Here is a 10,746-nt window from a genome sequence, read left to right on the forward strand (position 1 = left end):
CTATCAATCTCTTGATTTGTCCCAAATTCTTATTAGCTAAGTTTTTCTAGACTAAGTCTCTCTTTCTCAAGTAGAGATCAAGTCAAATAGGCATAAACTAATATTTGCAACCATTAATTCTACAATTAAAAGCAAGAACAAGGCTAAATGATAAGCATCCAACCATAAACAAGCCATAAATCAAACACCCATTAGGTTTACACTCGAGGGTTAGGTCACAATCCTAGTGAGAATCTACCCACTCATAGTGGGGTATAGAAGAAAACAAGGACGAAAAGATGATAAAACTCATATTGCAAGATTAAAATATGAAAAACCAATGTTAAATCACCAAAATAAGCTAAAGTTGCCTAAAGAAGTTAGAAGAAAAGGCTACAGCACTTTGAATATTCAAAACTTGACCTAATTTCGTGAAACTATTCTATTTATACAAAGATGGAATTTTCAGACAAAAATACCCTTTCGAAGGTCTGCGGCCGCAAAATCATGTGCGGTCCGAACTTTTCTTCAGTCTTGATAGGATTTGAATCTGTGGCCGCACAATTTTGATATGTGATCACATCTCTCATATTCTGCGGTCCGCACAATTCTAGGTGCGGCCGTGTAGGGCTCTTCTGCGGATCACACATTTTTGAGTGCGACCGCGTAGCTGACTTCTGCGGCCGCACAATAATTGTGTGATCCGAATTTCCTTTAATCTTGAAATGATAACTCTCCGAACTTCTTCTCTTGGTTAGCTTCTGCGGCTGCACATTCATGTGTGGTCCTCGCACTTTGCACTAGGACTCTGATATATTTTCCTTCACATGTTGCGGTCGCAGATGGAAATCTGTGGTCCGTACTTGAGCTTTTGTGCTTGATTTTTTCCTTGATTTCAGATCACTCCTTCTTGAGTTTGATTTCATCTTAGTGGCTCATTTTTCAATACTCCTACAATTAAGCATATTTTATCAGTTTTCAGGAATACAATTAAACACTTTTAAACTAAAACGAAAGCTAAAAAGCGCTAATAAGTAGTCAAAATCCCCACTTATCAACTCCCCTAAACTTAAGCTTTTACTTGTCCTCAAGAAAATAAGGTAATTCCCACCTCCACAAGTTAAGAGCTATTCCAACTAATCTAAGGTGCATCAATCACACATCAATTAGGACCAACAATTACCCTCAACACTTATGAATTATCAACAAGGCAATGATTTGAACTTTTAAGCACAAATAGTTCTAATGTAACACTTGAGCATCAAGAGTTGACTTTATTCATCAAGGAAGCTCGCTCTTTTATATAGGTCATTGTGGATCCCAAACTCCTCCTCCACTACTCTCTATTAGCATATCTCAATATAGCACTCAATTCAAGAAATTGTGAAAAGTTCGCTCATCTCTCTCAAAAGAATGTCACAAGTACGGCTCTAAGTACCATAGGCTTGCCCCTCATGTAAATCACCACTAATGTAAGTACACTCGGCTTGAAATCACGTAGGGCTTTTTTGGAATGTAATGAAGGCTTTTAGACTAAGGTTGCATATGTTGGAATAGAACGGGTTCATCTTTCCTTAAGCACTCCATTTTCTCTTTTTGGCTCATGTTTTATCGACTCTTTGAGGCATTTGCATTTTTCCTTAGGGGAACTAGAGAGACTTAACATCACTCTTTCTTGGTCATGATATTCATTTTATCCTTCTTTGTTTTCTCCATGCTTTGCATTGTCACTTTTCTTTGAATCCCTTCAACTCTTCCACTTATTCACTTTCTTTTTGCATTTTTTTTCTTTTTGTTCTTTCTTTTCTTTTCCTTCCCTTTTCTTCATTTCTTTTCTCTTTTTGTGACTTGATACCACTCAACCTCCTCCTCTCTCCCCCAAACTTATGTTTTAGCCAATTATTTCTCAAGAGTGTTAAGGAAAGCTCGGGTGCCAAGAGATGGTCACTACAAAACAGGTAAAGGCTTGTAACATGGTTATCAATGAGAAAGGTTTAAGTCTCAAATGGGTTGACTAGGGATAACAACATTGGTGGGTCATGGAAAATTTCAAACGGGTCAAAGATAGTCTACAATCACTTCTCAAGCCAAGCAAAACGTAGAATTTCGCCTAAAAACACATTCGGGGCAAGTTCTAGACCATTCGCACAAGTATTTGGACTTGCAACAAAAACATCTCACCTCACACAACTGGATTGTTAAAGAGGATAGAGTCGAGGGCCCACAACAACCATATTCAAGATTTAAAATCACTAATGGTTTGACTAAACCACTCGATGATTGCTTAAGTCAACACAAGAGTCAGAAGGTCACTAACTAGAGCTATTTCTTTCCAAGAACTTGTTTTTAATCATAAGCACGTAGTTAAGTGTGTTGGTACCAAGTGAAGCATGCTTGACTCTTCTAGTCTGACTCAATTAGGTCATCTTATTCATTATTACTACTATTCTTACCTAAACATCAAAAACCGACTCAATCCCTTAAGAAGGTTGTCACGCTATTCATCGTTGGGAAGAGTCACCCTGTTCACACAAAAACTACCTTTGGAAAGAACCGTAAAATTAAGAAAACCAAATGCTTATTGATCACTTAAACATGAAAAGAAACTACTAAATTAAAAAGAAGTTATTAAAGTAAATAAGAAGCTAGAAGCTATAAAGTAAGCTACTGAAAGCATAAATAAATATACAAAATGAGCGAGAAAGAGAGAGAGAATATATACATCAATATAGAGAGAAGAATATGTACATAATGAAATGAAAAAGAGAATGTTATCAGTTATTATAGGACAATGTCAGATATCAAATCAAATAAACTCCACCCGCCTCCCTGCCCCCCCTCTGAATAATAATAAGTATTGTCCCCAATGCTTAGCAAAATAGGAATAAGTAAGGGAAAGAGTAAAGAGGACTCTGTATGTGGTTTTGAACATCTCTGTGTCCATAGCATCGTCACCGCCCTCAGGCTCCTCCAATTGGATGTCATCATCCTCTACTCGGGGAATAGCTGGATTGGCGAACTTCTGTTGCACCGCCTCAATAGTGTGGGCAGTGCGGTCTGGCTCCTCAGACTGGCCAGCTGGTTCCACTAGTGCTAATGGTGCTGCTAGAGCTATCTCCATCAGCAGATCAAATAAAAGGTCCCCAGTTGCTGCTATCTTTGTGACCTCTCTCTCAATCTGTCCATTGATTTCTTGGATGCCTGAGATTTTCTCATCTTTTTCACCTGCTTCCCAAGCTCCTCAATTGCTCTTCCATGTGCCACCAAAGTGTCCATGATGGTCTTCTGGTTCTCTATTATCTTCTTCAAAGTGGCCTCCACTATCGGAGAAATATAGATGCCTGGGATGCAACAACATTGGATAGGTTAAACATCTTTACAGTAGCTGTCTACATCCAGTTGTTGAGACTCGCTAGTTTCTGGGAGACTCTTAGCGTAGAGAGTGGATGAGCAGGCATAGGCACCAGAATATGAGTAGAAGTGGAGGGAATTGATGCTGACGATCCTAACGATGGAGGTAGAGGCATGTTAGTTGTACTGGTAGAAGGCTCGTTGTAGTGCTAGGCCTGTTAGCTGAATCTGTAACTACCACCGAAGGCTCATCAGACTGGCCTACAGTAGTAGTTGGCTGACCCTTGTTCTTTGGGTTCCTCGGGTCCTTTAGAGAGTACCATGTGAAGGGCTTCTTCACCCGAACCTTTGTGTCAAAACGATTTGACTCCACCCCCGCATCCGTAAGATACTTCGTGATAGTGTTGGGATATAGGTAGGAGTTGTCACCCTGCCTACCGACCAGAGACATGTTGGCTGACATGATGGAACCCACATTCATTGGGTACCCTGCCATGTTGGAAGCCACTAGAACTACCCTCGAGATTGGGAGGTTATTTTCATTCTAGCACGGGTCTAGTCGACTACACACAAAGGTCTGCCACCCTTTTACTTCAAAGTTCAGGGTGTTCCACTGAATAGGAACCCCTCATGTGATCCATGGTGGTGGTGGTCCTGGAGCTGCCAAAATCTCAGCTAGCCAAGGGCAAGCGGCATCACCCAATGCAAACTTCTCCAAATATTGCACCGACTCCATCCTCGAGCCTCAAATATGTGTTCAATGTGCTCTGATCAAATCTAACTTTTAAGTTCCTCACTTTAGTCACCTTGGTACCCTTCTTGATATGCGCCACATTGGCGTAGAATTCCCAGACCAAGTGCTCCTTGGCATTCACCACACTATGAGTGAACCATGTCCACCATTTTCTCTCCCGGAATTGTCTTGACATATTAAGGTTGTACCATCAAAGTTTTTCAATACAAACCGATGCTCAAACGTGAGCGATCTCTGAGGCCACCAATCTCGAAACCTGTGGAATGCAGTCAGGCTCACAAACCTATCTTCCCAAACTTCCTTCTTCTTTAACCTCTCAAGGTCGGCAACCTTGGTATCACCCCCTCGACCATCTTTTGGAATATCATCATCATCAGCAGTAGTAGCTGGTGCGTAGGGGGCATGTGTAGAAGAGGGCTCTGAACCCTGAATATCATCTTCCGAGCCCTCAGAACTGATTGTTGTGGTAGAAGGCTCATCTCGGAGCTGAAATCTCCCCTGAAGTTGTTGTGGTTGTGATTGAGAATCAGGTTGCTCTTACACAAAGTTGCCCTCCGATGCTTCCCTAGATGGGACATATGAACTAGAATCAGCGGGCTCAGGAGCTCTCCTGGTTGTTTCCTCTTTGGCTATAAGTCTTTGCACGAAGTGGTAGGGTACCCTTGCCTCAGCCTTGGGAGGGTTCACCCCTCCCCTTTGATGTATCACCATGTCCCCAAGATCTAACCATTTTCTGCAATAGATAGCAATAGGAGTCAATTGTAGATCAAGCTTAGAATAGCAAACAATTGTAGAACAAAACAGTATGCAGGGTGGGGAAGTGCGGTTTGCACATTTTTGAGTGCGACCACAGATGGGTTTGTGCGGACTGTACAATTTGAAAGTGCAGCTGCAGTGATGATTATGCGTTCTGCACAATTTTGAGTGCGATCGCACATCTGGAGTGCAGTCCGCACAATTTTGGGTGCGGCCGCACAATGAAATCTTAAAAATGACAACTCTCTGAAAACAGAGAATTGCTTGATTTGCGGCTGCAGTTGAATTTCTGTGGACTACACAATTTCAAGTGCGGTCCACACAATCATGCTACATCAAAGGCCCTAGCCTACTTATCTGCGGACCGCACAATTACTTGTGCGGCCACACAAATCAAAAATTAATCGGGCAAAGTTCTAGGACTTCTAATTCACGCAAAATTTAGACATGGCATTATCAATCTATACATGATAAATTGTATACACATCCCCCATATAGCAACTAGGAGTTTACCCAATACAAATTTCAGCCCACATGATTATGAATTTGACAATAGGTCTAAAAATAACTAAACAAATTATGAACAAAATTAAGAAAATTGAAAAAGTCTAAAGGTGATGTGAACATACCAGTGATGAAGGAGTTAAGGAAGGATTCAAGATGATGAACTAAGTTTCAGATGCTTGAATCAGTTAAGTGCACTATTTTTTTCCTGTGTTAATTCTCAAAGATTGTAAAGTTCTAACAATAGAGTGAAGTCCATTTTTTATATTTAACGAGTTTTGGCAAGAGTTCAAAAGATGACTGAGGCCTCACAATTCCATATGCGGTCTGCACTCTGATACCTGATGTGCAATTAACCTTAGATGATCTGCGATCTGCATATTTTTTAGTGAGGCCGCAGATTTTGGTGCAGACCGCACATTTCCTTGTGTGGCCGCACTTTGGCCATTTCTCTGACAGGATAACTTTAGAGAGTGTGCAATTTTTGATTTCTAGTTGTGCGGCCGTAGATCCTCTTCTACTATGGCATTCCAAATTGTGCAGTCCGTACAATAAATGTGCGGTCCGCACGTTTTCCATACTTCAGCCAATTTTTCTAAGCACAGTCCCTGTAAAGCACACTCATTCCTGCAACACACTTCAAAACCATATAGCACAAAATAAGATCTATCTAAAGAAGAAGAAGAAGAAGAAGAAAAATAAAAAGAAAAAGAAACGTGGGTTGCCTCCCAAGAAGCGCCTGATTTAACGTCGCGGCACGACGCATATTACCATCATCACTTGAAATGAATTACCGTCATGATGTGGTCATCACCAACTTTTTCCAGATAGTGCTTCACCCAGTGACCATTGACTCTAAACACCTCCTCATTTTTATTCTTCAAGTCCAATTTACCAAAGGGTGTCACACCCATAACCTCGAACGGGCCACTCCATTTAGACTTCAACTTTCCCAGGAACATCCATAACCTATAATTGAACAACAACACAAAATCACCTTCTTTAAACTCCTTGTTCCAAATTTACTTGTCATGAAGATACTTCATCTTCTCCTTGTATAAGGACGAACTTGTGTGTGCATGGTACCGAAACTCATCTAGCTCATTCAATTGTGCCACCCTTAAATCCCACTTAAGATTCAACTTCTTTAAAGCCCACATGTATTTGTACTCAAGTTCTACTGGAAGATGACAAGATTTCCTGAACACCAACCGGTATGGAGACATTCCAATTGGTGTTTTGTAAGCCGTCCTATAAGCCCATAAAGCATCATCAAGTTTCTTGGACAAATGCGTCCAGTTAGCGTTCACTATTTTGGACAAAATACTCTTTATCTCCTGGTTGGAGACTTCCACTTCACCACTTGGTTGAGAAATATAGGGGGTTGTGACTTTATGAGTGACACCATACTTGGTGAGTAAGGTACCGAAAGTTTGTTGTAAAAATGTGATCCCCCATCACTTATGATAGCTCTTGGAGTACCGAATCTTGTAAAAATATTCTTCTTCAAAAATACCACCACAATTCTCGCTTAATTGTTGGGAAAAGCAATGGCCTCAACCCATTTGGACATATTATCAACCGCGACCAAGATGTAGGGTGTTTCCACAAGAACTCACAAAAGGAATCATGAAGTCAATAGCACACACATCGAAAATGTCAATCTCCAAAATGGTAGTGAGGGGAATTTCATTTTTCTTTGAGATTCCACCGGCCTTTGACATTCATCACAACTCTTGATAAGATCACTTGTATCCTTGTAAAGAGTGGGCCAATACAAACCGCAACTTAACACTTTGGCCGCCATTCTTGCTCCACCATGGTGACCACCATAAGGCGAAGAATGACAAGACCCAAGAATTTCAACTTGTTCCTTCTCCTGTACACATCTTCTAATCACTCCATCCATACAAATCCAAAAAAGGTATGGTTCATCCCAATAGTAGTCTTGACAATCCCGTTTGAGCTTCTTCCTTTGGTTTGAAGAGGACTCAACCGGAATGATACCACTTACAAGGTAATTTGCTAGATCCATGAACCATGGCACCTCTTTCATTGAAATAGCCAAGATTTGCTCATCGAGGAAGGAGTCATTGATTTCAAGGCCATCATGCAGCCTCCCCTCCTCCTCCAAACGAGACAAGTGGTCCGCCACTTGATTTTTACACCCTTTTGATCTTGGATGTCTATATCAAACTCTTGCAACAAAAGTACCCATCTCATCAAACGGGCTTTTGAATATTTCTTGATCATAAGATAGTGAAATGCCGCATGATCCATATGAACAATCACTTTTGAACCCACCAAGTATGGGAAAAACTTCTCAATAGCAAACACAATGGTAAGAAGCTCTTTCTATGTAACGGTGTAGTTGACTTGGGCACTATCCATGGTATTGCTTTCATAATAGACCGGATGAAAGATTTTGTTGATGCATTTCCCTAAAACAGCCCCTACTGCTACATCACTTGCATCGCGCATGAGCTCAAAAGGAACACTCCAATTTGGAGCGGTGATGATGGGAGTAGTATTATACTTGAGCTTTAGCAATTCAAATGCTCTCATGCAATCATCATTAAAATGAAACTTGGCATCTTTCTCCAAAAGCTTACACAACGGGTTCACCACTTTAGAGAAATCCTTGATGAAATACCGGTAAAATCCCATGTGGCCTAAGAAACTCCGCACGCCTTTGACTGAAGTTGGAGGTGGAAGTTTAGAAATCACCTCAATCTTTTCCTTGTCGACTTCAGTGTCATTCTTTGAGATCTTGTGGCCAACAACAATGCCCTCCTCAACCATGAAATGACATTTCTTCTAATTGAGTACCAAGTTTATTTTTCATATCTTGCCAACACTTTATCCAAGTTTGCTAGACAATCATCAAAAGAATTCCTGACCACCAAAAATTCATCCATGAAGACTTCAAGGTAATCCTCCACCATGTCCATGAAGATAACCATCATACATCTTTGAAAAGTCATTGGTGCATTGCACAACCCAAATGGCATCTGCGAGAATGAGAAAGTACCATAGGTACATGTGAAAGTAGTTTTCTCTTGATCTTTCGGAGAAATAAGAATTTGATTGTAGCCGGAATACCCATCAAGGAAACAATAGAAAGCACGGCCGGCCAATCTGTCAAGCATTTGATCTAGGAAGGGAAATGGGAAATGATCCTTCCTTGTGACTTTGTTGAGCTTTTGATAGTCCATACACACTCTCCATCTGGTCACCATTCTTGTAGGAATCAACTCATTCTTATCATTGGTAACTACCGGCATGCCCCCTTTCTTTGGGACACATTGAACTAGAGAAGTCCACTAACTATCAGAACTGGGGTAAACAATCCCGGTATCCAACCACTTAATGATCTCCTTTTTGACAACCTCTTGCATGGCTTCATTAAGTCTCCTTTGATGTTCAATAGATGGTTTGGAACCTTCCTCCAAGTTAATCTTATGCATGCAAAATATGGGGCTTATCCCCCGAATATCCGCCAAAGTCCATCCAATAGCTTTCTTCCTCTTTTGTAGCACCGCCAATGAAGAGTCTACCTGCACGTTAGTCAAACAAGAGGAAAGAATGACTGGTAAAGTATAAGAAGGGCCAATAAATTCATACCTAAGATGTGGAGGCAACGGCTTCAACTCCAAGATTGGAGGCTCCTCAATTAAAGGCTTTGTTGGTGGAGTGGTTCTATTTTAAAGATCCAAGTACAATTTGTGGGGCTCAGAAGTGTACAACCCCATTCCTTGCAAAGAGTTCACACATTTCACGTAACCCTCGATTTCTTCATCATCACAATTGAGCAAGACGGCCTCCAATGTATCATCAATATTCATCACAACACTTGTTTCATCCACTATTACATCGGTCACCAAATCCACAAAAGAGCACACATCAGTGCTATTGGGTGGCCTCATAGACTTACATACATGGAAACCCACTTTTTCATCACCAACCCGGAAAGTAAGTTCTCCAGCTTCAACATCAACTAGAGCCTTCCCCGTAGCAAGGAAAGGTCTCCCAAGAATAATCGGCACCTCATAGTCAACCTCACAATCAAGGATAACAAAATCTGCCAGAAGAATGAATTTATCAACACAAACCAACACGTCATCAATCACTCCTAACGGTCTCTTCATGGTCCGATCCCATTTGTAATCTCATAGATGTGGGTCTTGGTTGCCCAATTTCCAAAGTCTTGAACACCGAATAGGGTATCAAATTAATACTTGCCCCAAGATCATAAAGAGCTTTAGCAAATTCGGCACTTCCAATGGTACAAGTGATAGTGAAAGCGTTTGGATCTTCCAATTTAGGAGCCATTGAATGCACAATTGCACTCACTTGATGAGTCATCTTTATAGTTTCACAATTCATCGACCGCTTCTTTGTCACCAAGTCCTTCATGAGCTTCGCATAACCGGGCATTTTCCTCAAAGCCTCAACCAATGGCACATTAATAGATAGACTCTTCATCATGTCAATAAACTTTTTGAATTGATTCTCGCCATTTTTCTTGGCAAGACTTTTGAGGATATGGAGGAGGAGGCCTAGGCATTGGTGCGTTAGCCTTTTGAACTTCTTGTTCCTGTATGTCAACAATGTGCTCCTTAAACGGGTTCACTTCCTCTTAAGCTTCCTCCACATTGTCATCAATATCAATCCTCACTTCATCATGTGCATGCACCTCATTATTTGGAATCTCATCTTCTTGTACCACTTGCTCATCATCCACAAGTTTCCTTTGACTTGAGGTGGTTGCATCCCCACCTTTTCCACTCCTTGTAGTAACGACCATGACATGTCCCGTGGTGTTCCACCATTTGGGTTCACCACCGTGTCACTTGGTAATGCCCCCTTAGGATGAGTGTTTAAAGCTTGGGAGATTTGCCCTAATTGAACTTCCAAATTGCGAAGAAAAGTGTTGTAAGAGGCTAGTTGGGCATTAGAGTCGGCATTCTTCTCCATAATTTGTTTGAACATATTCTCAATTCGTCTCATCTCATTGTTAGAAAATCTTGGACAATGGGAAGGATAAGGAGGAGGGTTGCTCGGTTGTTGATACATCGGTGGCCTTTGAAAGCCCGACCCCCGATTGCCTTGGTTATTGTTCCATCCACCTTGGTTATGGCCTCCCCAATATCCTTGACTATTTCCACTCCAATTGCCTTGGTTATTTTGACCATTCCAATTTCCTTGATTTTTTTGATTGTTCCAATTCCCTTGGTTGTTACCACCATTCCAATTACCTTGGTTGCTAGAATTCCAATTCCCTTGATTACTTTGAGGTCGCAATTGTTGTTGATTCAGGCCTTGAGAGTTGTTTCTTTGCCCTTGGAAGTTGTTCACATATTGTACGTCCTCCTCTTATTCATTAGAAGATTCATCTTGAT

General features: G+C 41.1%; 1 protein-coding gene across 1 annotated transcript; it reads right to left on the reverse strand.

Moving 5' to 3' along the window:
- Positions 1-9,048: 9,048 nt before the first annotated feature.
- LOC138877540 (uncharacterized) lies at positions 9,049-10,420 on the reverse strand. Its single transcript, XM_070157155.1, has 3 exons — positions 10,041-10,420; positions 9,583-9,941; positions 9,049-9,425 (listed from the first exon to the last, which is right to left on the reverse strand). Exons 1-3 carry the CDS (start codon positions 10,418-10,420, stop codon positions 9,049-9,051), a joined length of 1,116 nt encoding a protein of 371 aa, XP_070013256.1.
- Between the last annotated feature and the right edge of the window lie 326 nt (positions 10,421-10,746).

The sequence above is a fragment of the Nicotiana sylvestris genome, chromosome 9 (genome assembly GCF_000393655.2).
Source record: "Nicotiana sylvestris chromosome 9, ASM39365v2, whole genome shotgun sequence".
Taxonomy (NCBI): domain Eukaryota; kingdom Viridiplantae; phylum Streptophyta; class Magnoliopsida; order Solanales; family Solanaceae; genus Nicotiana; species Nicotiana sylvestris.